Raw genomic sequence first — 26,878 nt, forward strand, 5'->3', positions numbered from 1 at the left:
ACTTCAGCTTCACTACCTGGAAAGGGTCTTGTGGGTCTCAAAGAATACCCAAGAATCACCACAAAATGCGGCTGGTAAGTGATGTCATCTACAATGACGCTGAGGTAACATGGTCCTCCTTGATTCGCATTTATCTACTTGGTAAGCGATATTTGGCGGTCTTGGCGGTCTAGAAGTTGACACATACCGAGCCACAGGATGGAGAAGCGAGTGGGTGCGTTGCAGGGTTGACATGTGTGGGGAGAGGGCTGGGAGCGATGAAACAGGGTACCGGCATGTATCTAAAGGCTTGCTGAATTGGCAAAGCTTATTTTTGGCTTGAGGATGATGCATTTCTTGATCTAGACCTATTGTCCGAATCCCGACGCCGGGAGAAAGCGCACTTTCACGTAATTTAGCATGGAATAATAGAATTGGACGAGAGGTTCTATTGTGTTGGTCTCTGGGACCGCCGTAATGATGAATAGGAATAGTCGGGGTACACCATGTTAAACTCCTCCCTTTTCCGCCCCAAAAACGACCATCTATAACCGCACTATGAAGTTTGGTATAGTGATCTTTGATGCAAAGTCGGTCACTATTCATAAAATACTTCAATCCTTGCCCAGTAGTGCGGTACAGATGGTCGATTTCTAGAGCCAAGCGATGCAGCGTTGCCTTTTTGATCCACTTGATCAGTTCAGACTGGATGCACTAGGCTAGGCAGAGGTGTATGGGCACGCAAACCTGTTCCCAGGACGCGTCGGACCAAATGAGACTCAGGTCACCCATAAATGAGAGTGTAGCCTGTATGTAACTTGTTGCAAGCTGGGCGAAAGCGTGGATGTGTGCATGAAGAATCCAACGGTAGATAATCTCATAACATACAGACTTGCAAGTAAAAGTGAGGAATGGTACAAAAATCCTGTTTAGTGCAAAGGCTGACTCGGAGAAAAGGAGTTTGTGCCTTTTACGATCGGCGAACCTATGGAGTGATGAATCGGTAGTAGGTGTGTACTTATTTGTGCCTTCAAACTATCTGTTCATTTGTAAACCAGGAGAATTACTACGTAGAACTGCATGCAAGTCGTAGCGGTTCGCCAGCAATGTTCCAATTTTGGCAGCATAAATACATAGGTTTGGACCCCTTTAGAGGAGCCCCTATAAAATAAAATCAGGGGTTGTTTCCAAGCCGGTCTCAATTCCTTCTAGATCACGGCTAAAATACCGCTGGGAAAAATGTCTCGCCAAGCCAATCAGCTCTGCTAAAAGCCTTAAATGAGGCTCCATTCTTCCCCCGCCACGTCTCTCCCCTTTCTTGTTTTGGCAACTCCGTGAACCTGACTCGACGCTGTTATTGCTACCTCATATGCTGAGCGAGCTTGGGCCCTGGGCGCTGATCATGATGTGCTGAGGCTAACCCCTCAAATGCCGGGATCTCCGATGTCTTTAGGAACCCGCAGAAAATGGTGCCCAAGTTCATCCGAGGGCTGGACCGCACGTCGCCGGCCCCCGACGTGATTGAGGATGCCTACGCAAAATATTTCTATATAAACGGGCGCCACTCTTTGCTTACCTGAGATTTTATCCTATGGTCCTCACCATCCAACGATCCAAACTTCCACAGTTCCATTTCCTTAGTACTCTCTTTTATAGCTTTCCTTCTGTCACTCTTTGACTCTTGACCCAGTCTAGCCGACTACATATTCAATATTTCCTTTCTCGGGTTCTTTAAATCCATCATAATAAACAAGATGCAGTTCTCCAAGATTCAGCTTTTCACCCTCCTGGCCGCTGTCGGCGCCATGGCCAGAAACGTTGCCCCCGTTAAGACCAATGACACTACCGACGCCGCTGCCCCCGTGGACAACATTGCTCCCTCCACCACAATCTCCATTGGTTTGTTCGGCTCGGATGCCAAGACAACCGAGAAGGATGCTCCCCTGGAACGTCGCATTCTCATCAAGAACTGCGAGGTAAGAGCCTTTCCTCCCCTTTGCACTAGAGTACCATGTTCCGACTGTCCATCCAATCATCCTAACATTTCTTGATAAAAACTTTTAGGCCAGGACCAGCAAGCCTGAGTGCGAGAGGATATTTTCCGGCTGCAAGTGGCTCCGTGGCTCCTCCTACTGTGTCGACAAATGAGCTTCACGCAGTCTTGAGAGTAGATGGCGCGGGCATAAAAATCGTAAGTACAAGCCTCGAAATCTTTTCTTTTTTTCAAACAGTATTGAGTAATGGAGCGCTAATACACACAGGGAGCAGTGAAAATTGAAGATATGGGCTTTAGACTGTATGTTATGACTGTAGGAATACGTGGAAAAATGGTTCTGTGGTTGCTTTGGGTGGGATATAACAGTCGTTACAATGTGTATCCTCTCCGTCCACATTTCGCTAGACAATTAAATTGTCTTGACACTTACAAATGGACTTGCGCTGCTTGACCTCTGTGAACTTTTTAGTTGAGGAGAAATATCCCGAGTTGGGAACCTTAGGATGTAGGTGCAGTTCTCTTTCTGTCTCTCGAGTTGCTCACAAGCCGACTGCGAATCTGTGATTAGAGTGAATTGTGGATTCTAGAAATCTTGTTCTTATCAATGATGCATGTTCCTGATGCTTTATTGCGACTCAGATTCATGGACGTGCAGTATGACTTGAAAAGGATGCTAGGCAGCTACTTTCCCCTCGAACGACGACTTTCCTTCACCGTTCATTTTGATCTGCACCTCAGCCAGCTTCACCAATTGCCCCGCTATAGAAGCGCAATAGACCGCCGACAGAACAGATCACTTTTTTTGTTCTTTGAGAAAAAGTAAGCCCTCTGGAGATACATGCTAACTTTCCATCCTATCAAAGCTAGACCCGGAAGCGCCTTACCAACTCATCAGTCAGGCTGGCTGGGTTGAGGTCAGTGGTAGTGTGATACTAACGAAAAGCAGCTTGAAAGTATCATACAAAATGGACTGGGGAGAGGGCTTGGACGACTCTGGCCAGTCCTGTTTCTTTACCATGTCCGTTGCGCCGATTTCATTGTTTCTCTCTGAGGTCGTAAAGATTCTGGTGCTACAGACCATCGTTGCTAAGAGTACGACCGGATGCATGAGTGGAATGATGCTCAATCCCATGGATAGTGACAATAATCTCCGTTGCCTTGGGCTGAACAGGGTGAAGGCAGGGGAGCTGCATACTTGTGCCGACAGCCACTTTGCCTGATCCAACAGTTCTTCGATTAGTATCCAGCCTTTGCATTCTCGCTCTCCCCGATGGATCCTGGCCAACTCTGGAAGCTGCAGCATTTCAATTCACCATGTCAATAATAGTGCCGGGAACGAGCTGTCAAAACATTTGTTATATATTCTTGAACTGTATATGCTTTATTTCCCGACATCCTCACTTATCACAGCCAAACTAACAGAATGTAGTTACGAACAGAGGCTGGCCAATGGATGCTATGCGTCGACGCTAATGTATAAGGGTTGAACCAGCTTAGCACGAAGTTTACTGGCTTAGCTATAAATGAAACAACATGACATATCTAAATTGGCTTAGTAAAATAATACTATACCCGTATAACACACGGCATTTATGTATGCATTTAACAAGTTCTTTTCTGCTTTTAACTGGCGACGCAAGTTTACTCCTCAGCCGGGCAGACCGAGGAAGTTAAATAGTCAGATTTCTTTTTTAAGCTCCGAAAGCCATTTTAAGCTATTGCTCGACTCGTTATAACCCTGGATCCAGTTACCTGCGCGATTAACTAATCTGCAATCGACTCGTGGCTTAGGCAAGGTAGTTGTTATAATCTCAAGTCAATAGCATACAAAACCATAGACCGGGAAACACAAGAGAAATTTGAATTTCCTAATACATTCCCTCCCGTCAATTCGCCTTGCCCACTTTTCGCCTATCGTTTCCGCTATTGTTTGTGTCGTCGCTTTGTTTGCATAGTCTGCCCTCAAAATGCACCTTATCAGTTTGCTCCTCCCTTACCTTTTGGCTTGCGTTACAGCTATGCCGATGCCTCGGCCCATGGGTGATAATAAACTAACGCTTGGCCCACTTCAATCTTCCCCGTTGGCCACACCGCATGGCTCCCCTCTGCCGACCGAGGCCCAAATGGCCTATGAGCAACATCGGTCGGAATGGGAACGGAAACAGCCGATGCATGGGCCCAAGGGTGATAATAAACTCCCGCTTGGCCCAGTTTAATCTTCCCCGTTGGCCACACCGCATGGCTCAACTCTGCCGACCGAGGCCCAAATGGCTTATGCGCAACTTCGGTCGGAATGGGAACGGAAACAGCCCAGGCTGGGAAACGGGCCAAGCTCTGACGCGCCTGCCCGAAATCGACTACACGGTCGTGCATCGCCCAGGGATCGGCGTTGTATGAATGGGGGGGCCCGACGGGGAGCTGCGTGATGTTGAAATATTGCAAAGCGCAGCAGCGGCAAGCAAAAGGACTACTAGTTTACTGCAGCATGTGAGATCGCACCTCTGCGGACTAATGACGAATGGGAGGAAAGAAGACGGAAAGAAAGGCAGGAGGAATATATGACAAGCTCGGCATACTACAACACCCTACCGTCTTCGAAAAGCCTTCTTGTAAACAGCGTCTTGGCTAGATACTTTTGCTTAAATGGAATTGCTTAGCGAGATGATTATCAATCTACCGGTTAGAAATCCGTTGTTATCTTGGTTTTTGTCGTAATCCGAAGGCTTTGAGTGGTTCTAATGGTCCCCCAATAGTAGCTGGTGGCAAGCAAAATTCTGCGTCGAGCCCTAAGAGAATCAGCTAATTTATCGCGTTGGGCACAGGTTTTATGCATATGACGACTTTACTGGCACTTGTGGCTCTAAAAAATGGGTCAAGAGTACTGGTGAAGTTCTTACCACAGGCAATCAAACATTTATTCAACCCTAGCAGCTAACGTAGTCCTCAGTTACTTCTATACTGCTGTACTACTCCGTCATTTTGTACAAATTACATCCCATCTAGCTTACCCATTCTACTGGATGATTCCAAAAATAATTTCACCTCTTCACAGCCCCACCTCAACAAAGCCATTAGTCTCCCCGTCCAGGGATACCCAAGCCACAGCGATCCTGCGACGGGCTTGCCAGTTCTATCACAACGTTCCTTGACTACCCTTTTAGTTTTCTTTTTTGTCCTCTTTATTTGCCCCACCATTACATAGTATGACGCTGGGAAGGTGGAGGGTCAGGCCTTTCGATTTGTACGATTTAGTTGCAAGCAAAAATATCCACTTGTAGCGAGCGAAATAGGTTGCCTGTATACGGGTCAAGAAGCCTTGGACCATTAGTCTTTGGTCGATTTGCAAGCAGTTATGGTTCTTCTGTGTCGGCCTGGCCCGGGGAAGGCGGATCGTGCCTGATTTGGGGCCTCATAACCTCCTAGGCATGTGTTTGGAGAGCAACTCCCTGTGTTCGGGGTTTCTAACAAAAGTACCGCCATCGCAAAAGAAGCACGTGGTCATTTCAGGTTCATGGCTTCGATGCAGCTACCATCCCCGTGCGAAACGGTAACATGTTCGTCTGGATCGGGCCGATCGGCAGGGCGTTTGTGCCAAAACTTCCACCGTAGCCTTTTTGTGGGCTGTTCATCTTCATCGTCGCGGATTTGGCGGTTGATTGCCGCCCTAGCGGCCATGACTTGAGCGTCGTATGCCCTGCACCCTTGACAGCGGCCAGGCGTGGGGCATGCTCTGAAGCACGGGGGTTGTTCAAGCTGTGGCTTTGACGGCGCGATGTAAAGGTCACCGCTTGGGTTGCCATACGTATGCATGTGGCTTGAACCGCTGACCTTGGCTTTGTTGGCGAATTTGGAGTCGAAATTGTCGTTGTGCTTGCAGTCGTAGGCGGGTTCACCGTCGGTAGTCGGGGGGTCGAGGCAGGCGACCGTCGTGGCAACGCCATAAATTATAAGGACGAAGGCCTTGACGATGGTGGACAATTGCATCTTGGGATTATCGCCCTGAAAAGCTTAGTGATGTATATTGGCGGAATTTCAAGTAAAAGACAAAGTCCCGGTTGGCGACATATATTTAATGCGATAATATGCAGCCAGCAGGCTCCAGTCCAGCCTTTATATAAGTTCAGATACGTACAAACAGTAATTTTAATTTAGATCCTCAAGTCTCAGCCACAAGATATCCAATACCAGTCTTCCTTGTCTGGCCAGGCTTAAATGTTAATCCCTTTTTGTACCCCCTAATCCTCTTGAAGAAACATTTATTAAAAGAACCAATTATGCACGAGCGTTGTTTCTAATAATTTCTGTTTTCTTTTTTTATTCTTGCTTACATGACTTAAATATTTATTACAATCGGATAAGCCAAAAACAACCACCAGGGTCCCCTTCCACACGAAAAGTCAGGTTTATATTCGATAGAAACTTATATTTTCAGGATTTTGCTGAGCACGACTGTTCTAGAATCAGTGGAAATGCTTTGGAATCTGTTATTATGGTTATATTCACTATCTTCTTGACCCAATGTACCACTGCAACCTTGTCACAAATTCTAATACAGTCATTTCATTTACTGCCCACTTTCCAAGAGACTATCGTCTAGAGGAAGTTTTTAAGGTTTTGAAGAAAGAATAAAACCGTCTCAAACCCCCCGCTAGCTACTTATTCTGCATTATGACAAACCTTGAGTTTCTCCGGGCATTTTATATAAAGGTGCTGTTTGAAGACTTTGATTAGTAAATCATTCAACTTTTTATAAAAGTCTTTGATATTTCAACTCAAAACCGCTATATTATGTGATAAGATGAAGTGAGCGCTAGCTTGCTAGGCCTTATCAGATTGTTTGAACCCAGTTCGCAAAATGTTCGACTGACTAATGATCAGAACCTGTTACTGGTCGATAAGAACATGTCGTGTACAAGAACTCTAGCACCACTCCGAGAGATGGCTAGTTGTCGAGCCAGATTGGGCTTTCCTGGCAAAATTACTCAAGGTACTTAGGTAATCATCCAGGTTTTATACCATATTTGTAATAATACACAAGTCATTGGTAGACAACTCTCTAGCTAACCTTAGACAAAAGTCCGGGTACAACAGAAAACTTGGGACAAGTCTTGGACGATAGAACCTGCATAAAACCAGCCCCTTCAAGTCCATGTCTCCCTCCTGTGTCATTATTTCATTTATTCTTCACCGTCTTATTCCTACCACCTTTCGGGAGCTTCAGGAGCCTGTTTGAGCCCCGTACCCACAATGTACAGGGAATGTCTGTCCTGAGATGGTTGTGGTGCTATCCCCAACACCCGATGCAATCCCTTTGCATTGGAAGAATTTGGGGCTTTGGTCTGAATGAGTGATATCAAAGGTGCCCCCAAGGCTGGAACAGACTGAAGGAATTGCACTTGTAAACGTGTCGAAAGAAATCTTTGTGCTGCCCGTGCCATTAAACAGTACCCTGCAGGCTTGCGTGGCAGCATTGGCAGTAGCTGAAGCCAGGAGGACGAGGCAGAATGATAGTCTCACTGGCTGGCCGTTAGCAATGTAAGTTATTAAAAATGATTGTTGGGGGCTTCTTACTTTTGATGGTTGAGTGTATGTGTTTTCTACTTCTTTTCCTTTCTCGTAGTCTTGTCCAATAACTGACAAGCAAAGCGCGAGTATCTGTTAGTGAGAATGAAGAGGCTCAGATGTCTCTCGGACTTTGGATCGTTAATAATTTTGGGCAGGCGACGTCGAAGGGTTTTATATCCTTCGATGTTCGGCGATTCGGGCATCCGGCTTGCTTCCTTTCAACAATCCATAATTCTCAAGACTTGATTCAAGAAAATCAAATACGTAATAGCTAAACTTAACCTATTTGGTGGATTAGTCTTTCACCCCTTGTCATGTTCACGCTCGGATGTCATCGCGATTCCAATCTGCTGGAACGATCTCATTCCGACCGAACTGCTCTAACTTCTGTTTACACTTTCGGCAGCGTTGCCGCCCCCCGAATTCTGTGTTCTTTGTTATCGGTTCGCCGCAAGTTTAAACACAAGATTCATGAGCAATGGTAGAAAATGCAGGCTTGCTTCGAACGCAACAAGCAGGCGATAAGCTGGAAGTAATATTTCAGTAATGGACAGGTGACCTGGTCAGAACAACAACAGCCTCGTGGCAATTAGTATCGGGGCGAGGCCGACCTGATCAGCATAAGCTCAACCACAAGCTTTTACTAGGCAGGCATGCGTTGTCAATCGATTCACACTCGACAGCGTGACGCGTCTTGCGGGCGTCGAGTCATGAGGTAAAAAGTTTGTGATTTTTAGGGGACCTTCGCGGGGTACTTCTTCGTTTCCCGACGTTGTAGGATTCTTAGGGTACTTGCTGACTTGTGGCTCCTGTTATCTACTTTGTATGTGATATCATATGAAACATTGGTATTGTGAAACTTTTCCAAAAGCGTCCTAGCACATTGCTAGACTGAAAATATATTTCAAGCGATCCCCTCCTGAATAGGTGAATTTAGAGTTTGGTTTGACTTATGCTGTCTAAGCTTTGTTGTCCTGTTCGGCTCTGCAGGCTTTGTTGTCCTCCGAGTAAGTCTTGCGGTCCGAGAAGGGTCGTTGCAGGGAGCGCTATGACGGATATTGGAAATCGCCGGCAAACGGATGCACTCAACAGTGGGCGTTATCAACTTATGCAAATTGTGCAAATATTGGTGCGACAGATCGCCGTTGCGATGATGTCAAAAGATTTTGGAGTTAGTGGAGACGGGTTGGGCACGTGGTAGCGTCTGTCTGAGAAAGCAAACCTAATAAATCTGGGGAAAAAAATCTCAAACACAGACGCCACTAAAGAACAACGAACAAAAAGGTGCGTGCATCGTATTAACGACCCCAACTATAAGGCTGACCGCAAAAAAAAAAAAAAAACGGTGACCAACCTTCTAGGCCGGCCCTCGCACATACTTCGGTTGGAGAAAGTAGCAAATTCCACTATATGGGGCTTTGCAACCGCCTTGGTGGTATGTGTGACCAATTGACCATGTCACACTTATTGAAAATGGTTCGCGCGGCAGTAATCACAACACAACCTAAGTTTACAGGGGGTTTGCCAACTGTCTCGTTCCGTTTGTCATAGAGGTGTTTATTTAATCCAATCCATGGTGATAAAATATGAACCGCGTACAGGATAAGTAGGAATAACCAGCTTTTCCCAGCACACAAAGCTTTTAATTCGGTCCTCCCCATGACGTGCAATGGTTATCGTCGTAAGTCTTGCCACTGACGATACATTTTCCGTTCTTGCACACGCCAGAATTAGCCTGGCATTTAACGCCGTCAAATTCGGAAAACTCGTTGGCCGAGGCGGCGGCGATAAGAAGGCTGATCAAAAAAGAGGTCGTAAGCTTCATTTTGGTCGGGAGGAGGGATTTTGGATGCTGGTTTTATCTGGCGTGCCGAAAGGTCGAATAAAAATTGGTAAAACTTTGCAAGTTTGATAGGAACCGGCCGGTTGACTTTTGAATGGAAAAACACGCCGTTTGTTTTCTTAATTGGGCACGAAGAGAGATTGTTGTGATTTGTGGGAGAAATCCGGCCTAAGAATACCAACAGTAATAGCGCGCTTTTATATTTGAATCGCAAGTTGAAGGACAGATAGCAGTCGCTATAATTGGTTTTATTGAGTTTCACACACGTTTCGCCGCGTATCAAAGGGGGCTTTTGCATTCAACTGCCACCTCGTGTTTTCAACGGAAATAATTGTATTGTTTTAAGGTCAAGTTTTTAGAGCGTCCTCTACATCTAACCTTGCAAAATTTATGTCGCTTGTCGCATAAGCCACCATAAATGCCCGCCAGCTGATAGGCAAGGGCCGATGGTGGTTTGATAGTAGTACCCCAAATTTAAACTATCCACGTCATGTCCCTCCGTCACCCCCACCATTTCCAGACGTCTCAGCAAGTATTTTGGCAACGTCTGCCTCCATATCGCGCAACATTATCACCGCGATAATCCATGGGTGTGGTTATTTCAGTACATTAATTCGGTTAAATCACTACCACACCTTCACTTTTACAGTGCAAATACCTTAACGCCGCCTGGATGCTTGATTAACGAAGCTGCATAAAACACCCTAGCCTTTGGAGGGTTCCGGGTGCAATTTGGACCCAGGCTCGACTGTCGTCACCATCCTCAGTTGGCAAAGCCACTTGAAAGGCGATGGCACGCGGGGCTCGCTGTGAGCCGCTTTTCCAGCCCAACTGCAATGTGGCTGCACCGAGGACCTGCAGTCGATCAATCCATCGCCTCACCATCCCAGCATCGTCGTTTGGAAGAGGTCCAACACGCCAGTATAGTTGAGAATGTGCTTAGATCCTTGATTGTTGGGTGCCCGCCTCCAGCCCAATGCAAGGCATAGAACTAACCGCAGGAAAGACATAGCCATGTGTTGCAATAATATGGACCCATCAGCAGGCTGACAGGAGGTATAGTTCAGTCACAGGAAAGAACACACAAAAGCATCATCCTTAATTTGATAGTGATCAGCTCGCGCTATAGGTGATACACCCGTGGGTAAATTTCCTTTATACCCTCATACTAGGAACATGGCTTCCAGTCTCCGGTCAAGAACGTCCCTCTCACATTCCCTAATACCGTTGTCTTCTCAATTGGAGCTTTTCCCTTGTATACAATGCCGGTAGATATGGGCTTTATTCCAACTACTCGTCCCAAGCTGATGATAAATGCGCCTTTGTGGTATCTCGTTGATAACTTCCTTGTTGTTTTTAAATGTTTGTTGGCAGTTGCATTTTGGGTTCGAGAGTTTCAGGCTCCTTTCCTGTTGTCTTGAGACTTTGCCCAGTGGCTGGTGTCAAGTCCAAAAATGGCGCCATCATCTGGACAGCATGCGGCACAATCAATAACATCTGTCCTCCTGCCCCTTGTAAAATGCGTCTTGCTTCCTATGGGGAGACAACGCGCACGTGTGAGAGCTATGCTTCATTATGATTTAGGGTGAATTCCATTCTCACTCAAGCATCGCTGGATGCCCCTTCGCAATACGGGAAGAAAATGCGGTTAGCAGAGTTTTAGGCTTGAATATACTTCCGTACCAACAAGCTCTTCTTGCACTGAAACAGCCTTGAGTCTCTAGATTCACGACCATCAGCTGGCTAGTCGCATTGTTCTTGATCAAAAACGCCAGACGTCTCCAATCCAATGCATTTCTGATTCAATATTCCCATTCAATCTTGGAAACAATATGCAGCTCGCCCGCAAAAGTAAACCTCCTGCTGCTGTATGTCTTGACTAGGTCGCTATAGAGCTTGCTTTTCTGCAGCATGATGTCGAGCTCGTCCGGCCGGTGGTGCTCGAACCCGCTAAACTAAACGGTGGGATGGGGAACAGCCTGTTGGACTGGGACCAGCTCTCCTCTGGGATTTTTGGTGCTGCGTACGCGAGGGTGGCCCACTCTTTCTAGCAGGCGCATTGATAGATACGTCTATTGCTCCTCCTGAATGGTGGATATTAGACGGCGGCGGGCGAGTAGTTACTCCTGAAACGACCAGCCCCTCGAGGCCCATGGGTTGCTTCCATTGCCATTTCCACAAACTCTTGGAGGTCGGGCTCTGGCCCTTGCGCCAGGTGCCGAAACTGAATGCTGGCGAACTTTTCACCACCCGGTGATTTGAATTTAAAACGCCGCTCTATCGAAGTATTATCCCGTGGGGAAGTTCCTGGTCCCCGGGAATCCATTGTCTGTGAACCCGGTGGCAGCGATCGTGATCTTTGCGCATAAAGATATACCGGTAGCCCATGTCTGCCGTGACCTTCAGACAATATCGGATGGTTGGCGGCAAACCCAAGCCGCTTATTCTACCCGGTGGCACAAGCAATCCCAGTTGACTAAGCCATCATCTGGCAGCCTAATCGAGAGTCACACAACATCCAGTGGCGTTGAATTGTGTGATCAAATGCGGACAAGGTAACAGAAATAAGGCCACTAAATCAAGCGGGATTGGGTAGGCTAAATGGTGGTTAGTTAGTTCGCCAGCGCAGCTATTAGTCTTTACCCCGCCTAAGCCACCCGAACAGCAAACAGCCTAATATATCCAACATGCACAGTTCACCCGTTCTGTGTAAGGGCAACTCGCCTTATGATGTCGCGCGTCACACAAGAGTGTGGGTCCCCTCTTTTCTCCTCATATCACCTTCCCGCTCGCAGTCAGGCTGGTTAAGTAGCTTGGCAAGCAATCACTTCCACACAGCTGTGGCTAGTTTTACACCCATCCCTTTTGCATCCTTCCCTGCCATTTCTTGGCTGGACATGGAAAATTACCAGTATAGGCCGCTTTCGGCGGCTCGCCAAATCCGCATTTTCAGGCTGTTTGCTGGGGGAGAGGCCAACGAACTGTCGGGCGAACTAGTCCATGCATCGTTTGATAAATTGCCGGTCTTTTTGGCACTATCGTACGCATGGGGCAACTCAGAGATGATGAAAACAATCCGCTGCTCCAACCTCAGTTTTCGGGTCAAAATAAACTTATACAGTGCCCTCCGGCACCTAAGGCAGCCCGATAGCGACACCCTCCTTTGGGCGGACGCACTCTGCATTAACCAGGAGGACATCCCCGAGCGAAACCAGCAGGTCAGGATGATGGGAGACATCTACGCTGCAGCGGAACGCACAATCATTTGGCTTGGCCCAGAGTCGAAAGAGATCAACCTTGCTTTTGACTGGTTGCAAAGTTTTGCGGCGGCTTTAGGGGAGTTACTGAACCATTTGCCGACTGCCGGTATGCAATCAGCAGCCAAGAATATGGAAGGCCTCATCGCGGATCAGCTCCAAACGATATTCGCCAAGGTGAAAGCCTCATCCACCATCAATCAAAAGGATGCTTATCAGTGTATATCGGTTTTGCTTCAGCGTTCGTGGTTTACACGAAAGTGGATCATCCAAGAGCTTTTCCAATCACGGAAGCCAATGCTGGCCGCTGGCAGGAACTTTCTTGACTGGACAACACTGGCGCTCTGGTTAGAATTTATTCAATTGCAACCTACTCAGGGGGGAATGCTGATTTGCAACTTCCCTGAGTCTCAGGATTCCGACACCAAGGTACCGTCGCTCCAGCTGGCGCGAGCTACGCTTCTGGGGAGGATTCAGCGATCCCCAAAGAGGCTTTTGATGTACAACCTGGCAACCACACTTGACTTTGAATGTGGTGAGCCCCGAGACCACATCTTTGCGCTTGTTGGGATTGCTTCGGATGCAAACCGCTTCAATATTATCGATTACGGAAGTACGGTGGAGGACATCTGCCGGCAGCTCGCTAATGTCTGTGTTAGTGATGCAACCAGCCTCAGACTGCTGTGGCTCATTGGCTATCTCATGCCGTTGGAGCGCCGGCTGCATTCCTGGGTTCCCAACCTTGAGACAGTTGTGGCGGACAGGAGGAACGGGAGCAACCTGACTTCACCATTCTGGGCGGAGAAGCCCACCGACTACAGCGCCGCTGGAGACTCGGTTCTACAGGCCAGTGTTGATGCTGCGAGAGGTCTGCTGAGAATCCGTGGTCGCATCGTCGATAAAATCCAGCTTCTTGGGCAGGACTGTCGAAGTCTCAGAAACGCCGATTTTGCCGCCTTCGCCAAAGTGCCTGAAAGCCGACGCAGCTTTGAAAATGATTGCAAGAAGGTGCTTGAGCGGAGGTACAGGTGGATGGAACAATGCATAGCGATTGCAAAGACTACGAGCAGCGCCAATGGCGAGGAGACTTTCAGCAACGCGCTCTGGGGCAGTCCGCGCATTAGTGAAGAGAGCTTACAAGGCGTGGAATCAGCAGGGCATAGACTTTCCGCCCATCTACGCCTTCTGGAGGATATAAAATCCAACGAAAGTAGCACTTCCTCTTCCGCTTTCACCAAGATGGAAAGTTATCCTGATTATGATTTGGAAGACAAGATAGCGGAAGGGCAGCGACGGCGGTTTGGCAGCACCGTAAACAGGCGGACAGGCTGGCTGCCACCGATGGCCAAGGAGGGAGACCTGATTTGCATCTTTGACGGCATGGATCTTCCTTATGCTATCTGTTCAGGGGCTGATGGTCGGTACCTACTCATCGGAGAGTGTGTTATCACGGGACTGATGAATGGTGAAGGTATGAAGCTGCCGAATATCGAATCAGAAATAATAGTACTCGAATAGGCTAGTCATGTTTTAGACGCTACCCACGCCGATGAATACCAGAGCGGTCTCTCGGAATAAGCAAAAACGTCCCATTGACAAGGGATTACAAAATTGAAGATGCTTCTCTGCAGCGAGGCCGTATGGCAGCCTTGCTTGTAGTCGGCTTATCCTGGGAGTTGCTGCAGCAGAGGTTGACGTCGGCCCTGGATATCGGGCCGCTTGGTAGCTGATTGGTGGCAGCTGAATGTCGCCATGGGTGACTGCGTGACCGTTAGATGACTGGGCTATATCCGAGTCGATTTGGCCTCTGTCGGACATTCCTCGTCTGCCTAAAGTTCCTGAAGGCCCTGCTTGGCAAGTAAACATCAAGGCCAAAGTTATTCAAAGATACATAGTCCTTCCGCTCGCTGCCTCAGGAATAATTCTGGCGCAGTGGCAGGGTTCTATGCAGTTCTGGATCTCTCCAAGATCTCCTTGAATATCTGGGTACGTCTTTCATCTACCGACTGGATGCGCTGTTTTATACTAAACAAACGGTCCAATTACGAGAGCAGCTTGATAGACCGGATACTGGGCCTTAACACTGTTGGTGACGGCGCCAGCACATTTCACTGTCTTGCTGCAGTTGAGGAAGTCCTTAGAGATATTACCGAGGAGGGAGGAACACAGCTTTCAATTACGATACGGCCAACGGTGCACTAAGGCGCAGTGCCTTGAAGTGGATGTACCAAGTGTTCCGCATTTTGTATCACCAGGCAGAACTGACAGTTCTCCTCATCACAGCGCCTTTAACGCTAAATTTCTTGCTAGTTGCATTGTGGCTCACCTAGAATGGACTAAGAACCGGTTCGGATATCAATGATGATTCCGACCCAACAAACAGCACTGCCCTCATCATCTCTACAGCTATTGGGGCTGTGGGCGGCAGGTTTATGCTGCAAAGCTTTGGAAGACTCGATGTGGCACAGGAGTCAATTATTAAATACACAGGCGAATCAGAGTTTGTGATGACCGAGCATTCGGAAATAGGTAACCCCACGCGTTTTGGGCCTTTTGATGTTGAAACATCGTACAACGGTACAAAGCAGATACCTGTCATTGAAAGCCCGTCCACCTTTATACTCTTTCAGTTATCTGCAACTCACAAAATTCAAAACCTCAAAGCACATTTCCAAGAAAAAGATCCTTAGTGTTTTAATGCTTAGGTAATTACGAAATAGAAACCGCTATATCTTAAAACTCCTCAGGCTCTGAAAACCTTTTGGTATTTTTCTCAACTGCGACAGCCTTATCCTTTTCGCTGTTGCTTTCATCTCAGCGCACTTAAACTGCTGTTCGGGTCTAATGCTACTTTCTTTTGTTTTTGCAGTACCATGGCTGATGAAGAGCCCGTCCGGAGGTGGAAATTTGGCGCGGCAAAGTTCGTCGCCCATATTGCCCTGTCAAACACCAGTGGCTTTATGCTCGACGCTCGTTCTTTTGTGCACCCCCATTGGCATTTGGCCGATGGCCTGGCCTTGCAGCCTTCGGAGAATCGCTATGAAGAGGCACAAACCAAGTCGTACCGAACCTTTTTCCGTAAGGAATTTCAATTATATGATCCATCTTAGGTCTTGTCTTCGGATCTCTGCGGTAGCCCTCGGACCGATAAGGCTTGCCCGCAATTGAAATAGTCACCCATGGGTCTGACTTGAAGATCATAATCTGCCAGCGCCGAGGAAAAGCCTTTTGTCCACTGGATAACTCAGCGGCGCAATTCTTTGGTTGAGCTTTATCCACATGAGTTGTAAATGTCCATTGTTGTTCGGTTTCAGTGCCCGTGTCGATTCGGACGATAGCTTGTTGACCTGTCACAGCTTTGCCATACCCGTTCATCACGCCGTCCGAATCTTTAACCCATATATGGCAGTCGGAATCGGTCGTCTCGAAATCAACCGCCAATATGCCGGCTGGAAACACGGCAAGGGCTGCTGATACGGTGAAGAGGGAAAGAATCTTCATAGTGATGTCTCAGATTGAAATATGTTGGCCCGTTGGGGATATGTTGTGTTTAAGGAAAAGAAACAAAACGCAGTTAGCTGTTGAACCAACCTAATAAAATATTATTGTCTTCTCTTTCTGCTTAAATACTTCCGGCTACTGTCAATGTCCGATTTGCAGAACTGAATGAATCCTTGTCTGCGTTTTCGGTAAACCGGGATTGAGTTGGCTATTTTCACAATGTGGATTTATGCAGGGGCTATTTTAAGACGGTTGAGAATTTTAGCTTAATCAGGCTTTCCAACATTTGTCAGTAGTACCAAGGAGTTATGTAGAGGTCGGGGAAGCCGATAGTACAACAGAAATAAAATAAAGTCTATGTACAATAATAGTATTGCAAAAATGGGTACCAAGCATACCGGAACTTCAAATGAGTTCGAAGGAATATTGCTGATTAATTTCGGTTTAAGTATTGACAAATGAATCGACGCCTCCACTCGGTCTTCCCCGAATAACTGACTGGTCTTCAGCAACTGCTTCCTGTATTTTCTGCTGATTCTTGATGTCTATTTGCTCTACAATCTTGAGCTGTTACCACAAGGTGGCCACATCCTCACAAGTCATAACACCCAAGTACGCTCTCGTAATTTAAGCGAGCTATCTGACGGTGTTGTTGACTAATAATCTTTTTGTATCGTAAGTGGTGCTGTTGCCAGCATCCGGTACAGCAATTCTACACGAGACAAACTCCGCCCTGGACGACCTAGTAACAGCCCGAAGAATCGCAGTGAGATTGTGCAAGCTTTTGAGAGCATCGTACTCAGACCCTGTAGCGTATGCTGCCGCCCAGGAATCCATAGACCATCGAGTGCGGTGTAGATACTTGAACCCTTGAACGCGCGCCATGACCAAAGGTCACTTACAACTGCGCCGTGAACAGGGCCGGCATCTGGTGCGGACATGAGACGACACGTGCTATCTTTGCATAAGGGCTCTCACGTCAGTCATGGAAGCTCACCGTGAGTTGACGCGATCCCATAATCACAATATGTATGTGGATAAGAGCATCGTAAGCCATGTGATAATGCCGTAGTTTGACCTTAATGTAGCCCCCGATAAAGTAATGCAAGTACGCACTCATCTTCGGATCCCCCACAATCCATAACCCAGTCGTAACCACCTATGACCAAGTGAGCAGTAGCTTGTTTTTCTCTCCAAATCGTCATGGAGCTGGATTTTTATCCCATACGCTGCTTCTCTTCCATCCACATTGTTCCAATACAGTTCAAGTTATGAGTGGCCTATGCTTCACAACTTCGGATTTTTAGGACCCGGACTTGATTTCGCCACTCAAGACCCTGCGTGTTTTAATCCCTGGGTTCGTTGGCCAAAACAAACATGGCTGAAGACACCACGAAAACAACTTGGCGATGAATGCGCGGTGCGGTGAGGGTTGGGGAAGTCCTAACCACGTCCGATGTGGCAAAGGTCGATAGTCGGGCTCAGAGACATGATCGCACTTCCAAGTTCCAACTACGGTACGGTAAAGCTTGCACACTGCACAAGACCGACGCGGGCGGGAATCATTTTTTTTGGTGAGCAGCCTGGACAACATGAGATCATCTGGACAAATCGCTTGGACCCTGATCGCCAAGACACGCAATCAGATTCGCGGCATGAGCTGGTTACAGACGTCAGAACACTGCACTGTGCCCGGTCCGTGGTTCGTCCCATCGTCGGATTTTTTTATTCATTGCTGCAGCTTTTTATTTTTAACAAGTCTTTCCCATAAATCTTTTCACTATCGGCGTCGCGGAGCCTTTGCAACCAAATCTCCCCCGAAAATGTCATGCACAACGAACCAAAAGCCCGTCAGACAAAACGCGTGGTTTGTTTCGTCGCAAGAGCACCGAACCCTCGTGTATCAGCTAGAGACGCCCTGCACGCGTGTCACAAAGTCCGTGGGCTTCCTTTGCCAGCAAGACTTTCTCGACTAATCTTTCTGTCGCAAAGTGTCAAACCTCGATCAAGCTTGAGGAGCCGCCTTCAAGCGTGCTTGGCAAGCATTAGTCGCAGTTGGTAGATCAGCCCAGTGCAATAGCAGATGAAGTTGTTATATATAGCCTAGGCCTCGTCTAGATCTCATCTGTATTTTTTTTCTCTCTCTTCAGACAGCACAGCTATCCTGGAATCTCAAAGATCTTCCTCAGACAAGAGCAACACATATCAGAACTCGCAACAGCAGCACTTTCACATACCAACTGTACAAAAAACCGACAGTCAGAGTCGACTACCATACTGAGCAAAACCCAGCATCAACCATTCGAAATGCATCTGCCAACAGTCATTTCTCTCCTCCTCACCGCCGCCCTGCCAGTGGCGGCACGCAACGTGGTCGGCGCATCTTCTTATGGCCTCGCCGCCAGGGCCGAGCAGGCCGAGCAACAACTTGTCCGCCGTCAGGACCCTGCTGCGCCCGGTGCGCCCGGTGCGCCTCCCGCTCCCCCGGCCGAGGGTGGCCGAGGCAAGGGAAAGGGGGCTGAAGGCAAAGGCAAAGGTGGTGAGGGTAAAGGAAAGAGGGGCCAGGGTAAGGGCAAGGGAGGCCAGGAGGGAGCCCCACGACCAGGTCAGCAGGGAGAAAGGGGGGCAGAGGAGCTAGGCCCGCTTGGAACCCAACGTGCAGGCCAGCCGGTAGCTCCTCGCCCAGGTCAGCAGGGAGGCCAGCGAGGAGGACAGAGGGGAGGTCAGGGAAAGGGAAAGGGAGCCCAGGGTAAGGGCAAGGCGGGTCAACAGGGAGGTCAGCGCGCTGGTCAAAAGGGCGATGAGGAGGGTGAGGAGCTACAAAGCCAGCGGGGAGCTCAGGCAGGAGCCCAACCAGGGGGCCAGCGTGGCGGCCAACAAGGAGGTCAGCGCGGAGGACAGGGTAAAGGCAAGGGAGCCCAGGGCAAAGGAAAGGGTGCACAAGGGAAAGCTACCAGAGGTGAGGGAGCTGGAGCCCAGGCTCCGGGCAAGGCACCAGGTGCGGCGGCCCCTGCCTCGAACGACGACGATGAGGAGTAGTCGAGGACTTGAGTAGTTAACCGTCAGGGGCATCGGTGTAACCAATGGACTTGAGGCCTTTTATAATGTTTTTTTTTAGATATCTTTTTTCCAGCTACTTCTAGTACTACTGTTTATCTGCAGCATCCTTTCCGATATAGAGTATTCTGTCTTGTCGCAGAGTCCAGATCTATGTCGGCTGGAAACATAGTGGATGACTAACTTGAAAATGTCAAAGTCTTTAGACAGACTAAACATTTCCTTGATCAGAACCGAAATGGAGCCCAAGAAAAACAAATCCCAACGTTCCAGGCGTGTGCTTTCAAAGTCGAATTCTACACAGTGTTTTTTTCTTTTTTTTCAGAGCTTAAGACCCATGCTGTTGAGCGGGTTAGAGCTCTGGGACGCTCCTGAACTTTGTAGCAAGGACGGACTGCCGGTGGATGCGTCAAGAACGGAGACAGATGGGCGAGCTATCTTTCAACTCGCCAGTTTTATTCGATATATTTCTCGATGTGGTGATTCCGGTGCTGGAGGCCCAGTCGGCATTTCACTTTGCTGTCTGACAGCAAACCCAACAGGGGCAGATTCGCACCCAAGGTGGTCGGTGACACGAAGGGATCAAAAATGATCTGATGAAAAGCAAGCCTTAAAAGACTCAAGGGGGCCCAGTCGTTGTTTGGATCGGAGCCACGTGAGCTTTCCGTCCCATTCCCAGCCATCTGGTATAGCAGTGGCGCCCTCTGCCGTTGTTGTCTTACAATTCTTGTCCGTTTTAAAATAATAATTCGTGCCGTCCGGGCCACTTATCACGCCACGTCCGCGGAGCTTTACGGTTTTCTCGCCAACAAGTCCCAAATTGGGCCGATACAAACGAGGCTTATGAGAATAGAGCCTCACTTCGCACTGGAATTTAATTGCATAGGCCTGAAGTGCAAAAAAGAAAAGGAAACAGGAAGTGAAAAAGTGCATGTTGCCGGAAGTCTGTGGCTTTTGTAGCTGATATGAAAGTAGAGATTAAGGTCAGTGTTGGAAGTATGGCGAACAAAGAGCTATGAAACGGTGTTGGGATGGAAGACGCAAAGAGTTTTATGGTTTCGCTTATCTTTCTGCCTACAATGTACATAGTAATGAACGCATAACCATTTGATCGTAAAAATAGAACCTGGGGTCATATCCGCAAACTTATACATTGATCCATGCGCCCCTCGTAGTAAGTTTGGTGCTATGTAAAGAGCCGGCTATCTCCGAACATCATTTCTATTAGCCATAAAACCTCGCTTTGCTAGCCTTTGCTTAAGCATTGAAGCCTTAGATAACCATGAATTAATTGTTATATTGCCCCGTTAGTATAGTACTGTTGACGAGTAGCTACCGTCTCCAAGATCAACACAGCGAGGTTGGCATTTCCAAGGCAATCATCTAACGCCGGCTGACGTGCGACTGAATTGTTGCTTTATACCTTAGATGATGAATCGCTAAGTGTTTTTCTTTCCTGTAACACCTTATCCTTTCCACCATTCTCCAAGCATATGCCGACTTTTAAGCAATGCGAATGACTAATGCGTGACCAGAGAGATTGGATGACGGGAAGCACTTACCAGTTTACGACTCATCCTACAACTGTTGCCGTTCTCTTCAAGTACGGCTTTTTTATGGAGAAGCTGTGACAACGACTAATGGCAGACTTACTGGCAATCTTGTCTTAACCAAGGCCTTGCCCATAAAACACACTATAATTATTTTATTGGAGTTACATTGTAGCTGATCTAGTTCTCAAATTAGCCGATCGACGGTCTAATGAATCTGGTTAATTACAGTAGTTTATTCCCCTTCATGCTTTGGTAAGTCTAATTTCATTTGTCCTTTGCGTTCTAATCTTGTTAACCCTCAGGAACCATGCAAGTCAAATTCTCTACACTGTTCTGGAAATGCGCTCTCTACCACGGTAGCAGGCGAAAAAGACCACCCCTTGCCACCGTATGTGTATGCGTGGGCCTTTACCAACCTAACTGTCTGTGGGGAGCTTCAAGTACCTACCGCATAGCAAATTTAGATTTTTGCAAAAAAAAAAAAAGAAAAAAAAAAAAAAAAAAACTATTACCAAAATCGGGAACACCCTCAAAGCCCACAGCGCTGTGCTAACTGTTCAGGGATGGGGATTATTGCCCCTACCACTATAGTAGGTTTCATGACATACATTTAAAAACCTTGCCTTGATCGAGATAGGGTTTCTCATGCTCCAAGTTTTGGAGATCCAGCTCTAGTAACTATGGAACCTCCTGGTTTGTGACTCTGGGGATGGTGTAGCTGTACATGAGCTCAAGGTTCTGTGGTAGACGAACCCTGAACCATGTTACTATACCATCTCCACAAACCCTTTTTTTCTCTGAGGGCCGGAGGGTACCTCAATTGAGGCGTGGCGTATTCAAGTGCCGAAGATTGCATCGTGATTATTGTGGGCGAGTGGAGCAGGTGACTATCTTGGCGATAATCTCAGGAGTTTTCCCGTAGGAGGAATTGCGTTCATGTTATATAGATGTAGGCAATGTTAGCCACCAGGAGTGTATACAAAGGAGACAGGCTTTTGGCTTTGAACTTTGTGCCTGGCTGTCTGTCAAGGTTGTAGGTCTCTCTTTCTCTGTAGGCCAAGTACCGAACCTCTACAGACGGCTAAGGCGGTCTAGAATCTATGGAAAAGGTCAAGCCAAAACCGGTTCACAGATACTTTGGCTCCCGGATTCCGCGAAAAAACGAGCAGGAAATAGCGGATCCATATATCCCCGTTTGACCATGTTCTTTTAGCTCTTTGACTCGCCCAAAAGAAAACATTGGGAGAACGCACCCTTATTCTGCAATTTGTCTCCCTCAACGATGGAATCCGGCGGCATCTCGATAATGGGAGTCCTGCGGGAAAAGTCGCACAGACTTTTTGACGGAAGACATAGAAAGGGCAACTCTACCTCATAACCAGCGGAGCTGGGAAACAATATAAAGGTAATATTCGCGTTGGATCGAGCGGTGGCATCTTGCAAGATTTGATTTGCAAACTTTGCGCACATCTCATTTGGCTCCAGACTTGGTCAAACTGAGTGGCTTAGGAGTATATATACTGCTGACGAGGAGAGAAGACTAACGCTGAAGATAAATAAATACAACGCCACCTAGAGAACACCGAGATCCCAAACAAAGCAACCCAAAGGGAAAAGAAATGATGGAGAGTTAAATCGTATAGGGATCAGATATACATCGCCTGATGATCACCCTGCTCATTCTGGCCCGTGAAGCGTTCAATCTCCATCAGGCTTTCGCGCGTGACCGATGGTCTCGTCCTCTCGAGTGCTTTTCTGAAATGCTCCAATGTAATGACCCTCTTCTCTGACCCCCTAGCGACGTCACCATCGGCCTCATCATCCTTCTTCCTGTTCTCGGCCACAAGCTCCTTGTGCGCCACCATCGCGGCCTGAACGCACAGCGTCCGGATGTCGGACCCAGAGAAGCCCTTGGTCATCCTATCGCTCGCCACCTCTTCCAGGTCCAACGCCGGGTCGAGCTTCTCGTCCTTGAGGTAAATGTCCAAGATGGCCCGGCGCCCTGCGGCCGTGGGCATGCCGATGTGCAGCGAGTGCGGCAGTCGGCGGCACACGGCGTCGTCAATGTCGCCGGGTCGGTTGGTGGCCACCATGAGAAAGGGCGCCTTCTTGCGGCTGACCAGTCCGTCCATCTCCATGAGGAACTGGCTCATAGCCTTGCGCTGCCAGTCGTGATCCAAGCCGCTGCGCTTGCCAAAGACGGAGTCGCCCTCGTCCAGGAAGATGACACACGGCGCGAGCTTGACGCCAAGAGAGAACAGGGCCTTGATTCGCTTCTCCGTCTCGCCGACCCACATATTCTGGATGTCGGCAGGCGTTGCCACGATCAGATTTGTGCCCGCAGATGCAGCCACAACACGTGCCAGATGTGTCTTGCCGTTGCCTGGAGGGCCGTACAGGATAGCGCCATTAACTGCTTCCTTGGCGAGAATTCCGTAGGGTTTAGTTTGACGAAGGTCGAGCAGTTGTTTAAGACTGTCGATGAGGCTCTGATCCATGTGAATTCCTTGGGCTTCAGAAGAGACGGCGTCTGTATAGGCGAAATATGGTCAGCAAGATGGATTGGGATGTATCCTCAAACACACTTGGCCCCATGAAATGCCAAAGGGTTCCTCAACTTACCAGTGTCAACCACACACTCAAAGTACTCCTTCTCCGATTCAGAGCAGCTCGCAGTGATGCTGTCTAGCAATGGCTTGACCTTGGACTTTTTGGGAGGACCACCAACTTGCACCGCACCCTCTTCACTGTCGGCCTCTTCACTAACATATTCGTCATCGTCCGCATCGTTCATCTTTTCAAATATTGCCTTGTTCCTCAGCACCCGCTGCATGACATCAAAGATATCGGAGGGAGCCACGGCACCGGTCTTGACAGCCCGTGCCGAAACCTGCCTGACAACGCGTTCGGACAACTTATCGTCCCAATTCGCGAGCATCTCCCTGCGTTCCTCGTCCTCAACTTCGTTGACAACCTGCTCTCCTGAAGGCGGACCAGACGGGTATAGAGCAGCAGTGCTCACCGATGGGTGGTGGTCCAGCGTGACACGCACCGAACGACGCAACACTCGCCACTTGTCTTTGGGCTTTGCCCGTGCGCTGTTCTGCTTCAGAGCCTCAGCTGCACGCCTTGTATTACGTGGGGCGAGGTTGACGATGCAGCTTTCATAAATCTCAAGCCCATCCCAGGCTTTGCTGATTCCGTCAGTGGGTTTGTTGTCTGCAGTGCTGTTGGAAACCGCTGTCCCGATGAGAATAATGGGTCGCCCTTCATCTCGTCGTGCATCATTAATGCCATTTGCGAGGCGCTGGAGTGGGGTCATTTTACCCAGAGAATCAACACCACGGAAGACAAGAATGAGGGGTCTATGTTTTGACGAAGATTTGGCATCCGTTGCGGGCTCTGATGCCTTCGCTGTGTTTTCTGTCTGACCCTGGCCGTTTGAAGATTTTGCTTCCGAGTTTTGTGCTTGGGCTTTGTTATTGTTTGATGCCGCGTCTGGTGTGAATGCGCGCGCGAATGCTTCCGCGATGGCCTCTTGCAAGATCAAGCTCGCCGAGTCAAAGGCGTTTTTGACTCCGTTCTGTAGTATTTCTACTGCCAAGGCGTTTGCGTCTACAGGCTGCTTAAGCCCATTGCTGACTGAATTCGCTTCAGGCGTTTTAAGAGTGGTGGTACTTTGTGCTGCTGAAGTATTCTGATTTGATCCCCCAGATTTGGACATGGACTCTCTCTTGGCCTCTGCCGCATTCAGGATGCATGCAACTCCCTTCTTGGAGTTCTCCTCAGGAGTATTGTATCCAAAAAATGCGCCTACCAGACGGGTGATGCTGGTGAGTTCCATGGGTGACACGCCTCGAACCTCATCCGAGTCTTTCCAAAAATGGTGGCATAGGTCCTCAAGATCCTCAAGATCAATTGTAATCATATCCGCCTTGGTATCTCGGCCAAGCTGACGCATGACTTCGTCAAGGAACCCAAGTGAGCCATCTTTTGGGGATTGGAAAAGAAAGGTCGACGTTGTAACCCAGTCTCTTGGAGGTGCCACCCTTGTGCCGTCCGCCTTTTCCTTGATGGTGAGAGGTTGTAACGGCGTGGTTATCAGATCAAGTGCCTCTTCATATAGCTCTCGGTGCAACTGGAAGGTTGGCTTGGATGCTTGAGATGGGCTGGGTTTGGGCTTTTCCTCCGATGTTGGCACCTGGCCGGCTTCCGACTCTCCTGCTTCGGGTTTACAAGCGCATGTGCAAGTTTTCTCCTGCGGGTTGGAGCCTTTGGAGTTTACCGAGGACCCAGTAGAAGTCGCCGGGTCAGATGCAGCGCCATTGGGGTTGCTGATGGTCTTCTTGTCATTTTCGCTGCTCGCACTGTTTGCAATTGTTTGCTTGACGTTGTTTTCATCTTTCGCGGGAGACTTTATATCCACCAATTCGAGAGATGATGGCTGCTTGATCAAATCTTCATAAAATACAACGTTATTACCCAAGAACCAGTCTGGCAGCTTCAAATCGGCTACTGGCTGGGTTGGCTTTGCTTCCTCAGTAGTTGCAGGCTCCGTTTTCGTGGCCTCTTCCGCCTTTGCTGTCTCTGTCTTGGTTGCCTCAGGAGTTGCTGGCGTCGCATTCTCGGGGGCTTCCGTGGGCTCTTGCACGGCTGACGGCTGCTCAGTAGTTTCGACAGCAGCTGGCTTCTCGGAAGTCTGGTCTTGCTCCGAACTTTTGGGCGTACCATCTGAAGCAGTCTCATCCGACTTGGATGGGTCCTCCTTGGGTGTCTCGTTTGGAGTGACGGCTTGCTCTATTTTTATTTGAGTAGCGGGCTCGGACTGGTCAACCGGTTCGGTCTTCCCCGCACCCGATGAAGTGGCATCTCCCTCGGAAGCTTTTCGGTTGCCCGCGGCCACTTCATCAGTAACTGCTACCGCCGTCTCTTTGGGTGAAGCTTCTTGGGTTGCTGGCTCTTGACTCTCTGGAGCTTGATCTGCAGCAAGAGCAATCGGGGTTACACTGCTTGAAGACTTGACAGATGCTGCCTGTTCGTTGGCCTTTTCCTTGTTGGCGCAGCAATCACATTGTGTTTGGGGAGAAGAGCCCTCTTTGGAAACACCTGCATTGCTTTGATCAGGGTTGGGAACAGTTTCAGCGTCGCTTGCTTTTGAATCGCCAGCTGTCGGCGCCGGAGAGACTTCACTGGGCTGAACATAATCCTCGGGCACCAGCACCGGAGGGTCAGGCACCACGGCATTTTTGGGCGTTAGTTCCAGCTGCAGTGGCCCCTCATTTGCCGCAGCATTCTGATTTGTTGACGAAGCTAGCACGGAGCCGGCGATAAGGCATAACAGAGAAAGAAGGTTGGCTTGATTCTGGGCAAGGGTTGTTGCTTGTTCTTGAGCAGTTGCCTGATCGCGAGGCTTAGCCGCGAGCGACCTCTCCATGACTGCGGGATCAAACCAGAACTTCTTGATCGTTGATGGAGAAGTAGCGATAGTGGCGTTGGCGGGCCGCGGGCTCTCGGGAGAGCTGGGCTCGGGCGTTGAATCGCCGTTGGTTAATGTGCAACTGCTGACCTCGGACGCCATTAATCACCAAGATCGCGGGGGGGACGAGGAGAGCACACGTAACAAATGCGAGTGACTGTTTCCCACAGAAGATTACGAAACCAGAGGGAGGAAATCGCGGAGCATGGAACAAAGGTAAGGATGAGGGAAATTGACAAAATAAAATAAAAGTAAAGATAGAAACGAAAAGGTTGAATAAAAATCACCAAATACGCTGCTATGCACGAGCTTGCGACGGGGCGATGTGCGAAGGATGTCAATTTATAAAACAACAATCCGGTTCAAACTTCCTGTCCAATCCCCCAGTCATCTCCAAAATCGGCCAACCGCTTCGTTTCTGGTCCAAAAAGTTAAGGTAAGGCGCTTGCTGTCAGGCGACACCAGCACGGCCAGGCCAGGCCAAGCGCCAACTCGCCCCAGGCGGAGCCCCCTCTGCTGCCTGGTACCAGCGCAGCGTGGCAACAGCAGCATGGACAGGCCAAGGAACCAGGTAAGGCTGTGGCTGAGAGCCTGCAGGTCTGTAGGATGAGGGAATGAGTCAAAATGCGAGCAGAGGAGCCGCCCTCAGCT

At 48.7% G+C, this 26,878-nt stretch overlaps 8 protein-coding genes across 8 annotated transcripts; 3 read left to right on the forward strand and 5 right to left on the reverse strand.

Annotated features, from left to right (window-relative positions):
* Positions 1-1,339: 1,339 nt before the first annotated feature.
* On the reverse strand, positions 1,340-1,612 carry PgNI_12190 (uncharacterized protein; the record flags this gene model as incomplete). Its single annotated transcript, XM_031132145.1, has 2 exons — positions 1,340-1,510; positions 1,556-1,612. 2 exons carry the CDS (start codon positions 1,610-1,612, stop codon positions 1,340-1,342), a joined length of 228 nt encoding a protein of 75 aa, XP_030977127.1.
* A 121-nt stretch (positions 1,613-1,733) lies between these two features.
* PgNI_12191 (uncharacterized protein) lies at positions 1,734-2,279 on the forward strand (the record flags this gene model as incomplete). The annotated part of the gene is made up of 3 exons (XM_031132146.1): positions 1,734-1,955; positions 2,044-2,170; positions 2,248-2,279. 2 exons carry the CDS (start codon positions 1,734-1,736, stop codon positions 2,125-2,127), a joined length of 306 nt encoding a protein of 101 aa, XP_030977101.1. The 3' UTR covers positions 2,128-2,170; positions 2,248-2,279.
* Positions 2,280-5,473: 3,194 nt separating this feature from the next.
* Positions 5,474-5,959, reverse strand: PgNI_12192 (uncharacterized protein; the record flags this gene model as incomplete). Its single annotated transcript, XM_031132147.1, has 1 exon — positions 5,474-5,959. One exon carries the CDS (start codon positions 5,957-5,959, stop codon positions 5,474-5,476), a length of 486 nt encoding a protein of 161 aa, XP_030977100.1.
* A 1,233-nt stretch (positions 5,960-7,192) lies between these two features.
* Positions 7,193-7,393, reverse strand: PgNI_12193 (uncharacterized protein; the record flags this gene model as incomplete). Its single annotated transcript, XM_031132148.1, has 1 exon — positions 7,193-7,393. A coding segment is annotated over one exon (201 nt), but the record flags the coding sequence as incomplete, so codon positions are not given.
* A 4,887-nt stretch (positions 7,394-12,280) lies between these two features.
* On the forward strand, positions 12,281-14,158 carry PgNI_12194 (uncharacterized protein; the record flags this gene model as incomplete). Its single annotated transcript, XM_031132149.1, has 1 exon — positions 12,281-14,158. The coding sequence occupies one exon, from the start codon at positions 12,281-12,283 to the stop codon at positions 14,156-14,158; it is 1,878 nt and encodes a 625-aa protein (XP_030977104.1).
* Positions 14,159-15,598: 1,440 nt separating this feature from the next.
* PgNI_12195 (uncharacterized protein) lies at positions 15,599-16,141 on the reverse strand (the record flags this gene model as incomplete). The annotated part of the gene is made up of 1 exon (XM_031132150.1): positions 15,599-16,141. One exon carries the CDS (start codon positions 16,139-16,141, stop codon positions 15,599-15,601), a length of 543 nt encoding a protein of 180 aa, XP_030977076.1.
* Positions 16,142-18,448: 2,307 nt separating this feature from the next.
* On the forward strand, positions 18,449-19,180 carry PgNI_12196 (uncharacterized protein; the record flags this gene model as incomplete). The annotated part of the gene is made up of 1 exon (XM_031132151.1): positions 18,449-19,180. One exon carries the CDS (start codon positions 18,449-18,451, stop codon positions 19,178-19,180), a length of 732 nt encoding a protein of 243 aa, XP_030977102.1.
* Positions 19,181-22,196: 3,016 nt separating this feature from the next.
* On the reverse strand, positions 22,197-26,663 carry PgNI_12197 (uncharacterized protein). Its single transcript, XM_031132152.1, has 2 exons — positions 23,374-26,663; positions 22,197-23,281 (listed from the first exon to the last, which is right to left on the reverse strand). The coding sequence occupies exons 1-2, from the start codon at positions 26,327-26,329 to the stop codon at positions 22,398-22,400; spliced, it is 3,840 nt and encodes a 1,279-aa protein (XP_030977103.1). The 5' UTR covers positions 26,330-26,663; the 3' UTR covers positions 22,197-22,397.
* Positions 26,664-26,878: the final 215 nt, after the last annotated feature.

This window comes from Pyricularia grisea (assembly GCF_004355905.1).
Source record: "Pyricularia grisea strain NI907 chromosome Unknown Pyricularia_grisea_NI907_Scaffold_8, whole genome shotgun sequence".
NCBI classification, from domain to species: Eukaryota; Fungi; Ascomycota; class Sordariomycetes; order Magnaporthales; family Pyriculariaceae; genus Pyricularia; species Pyricularia grisea.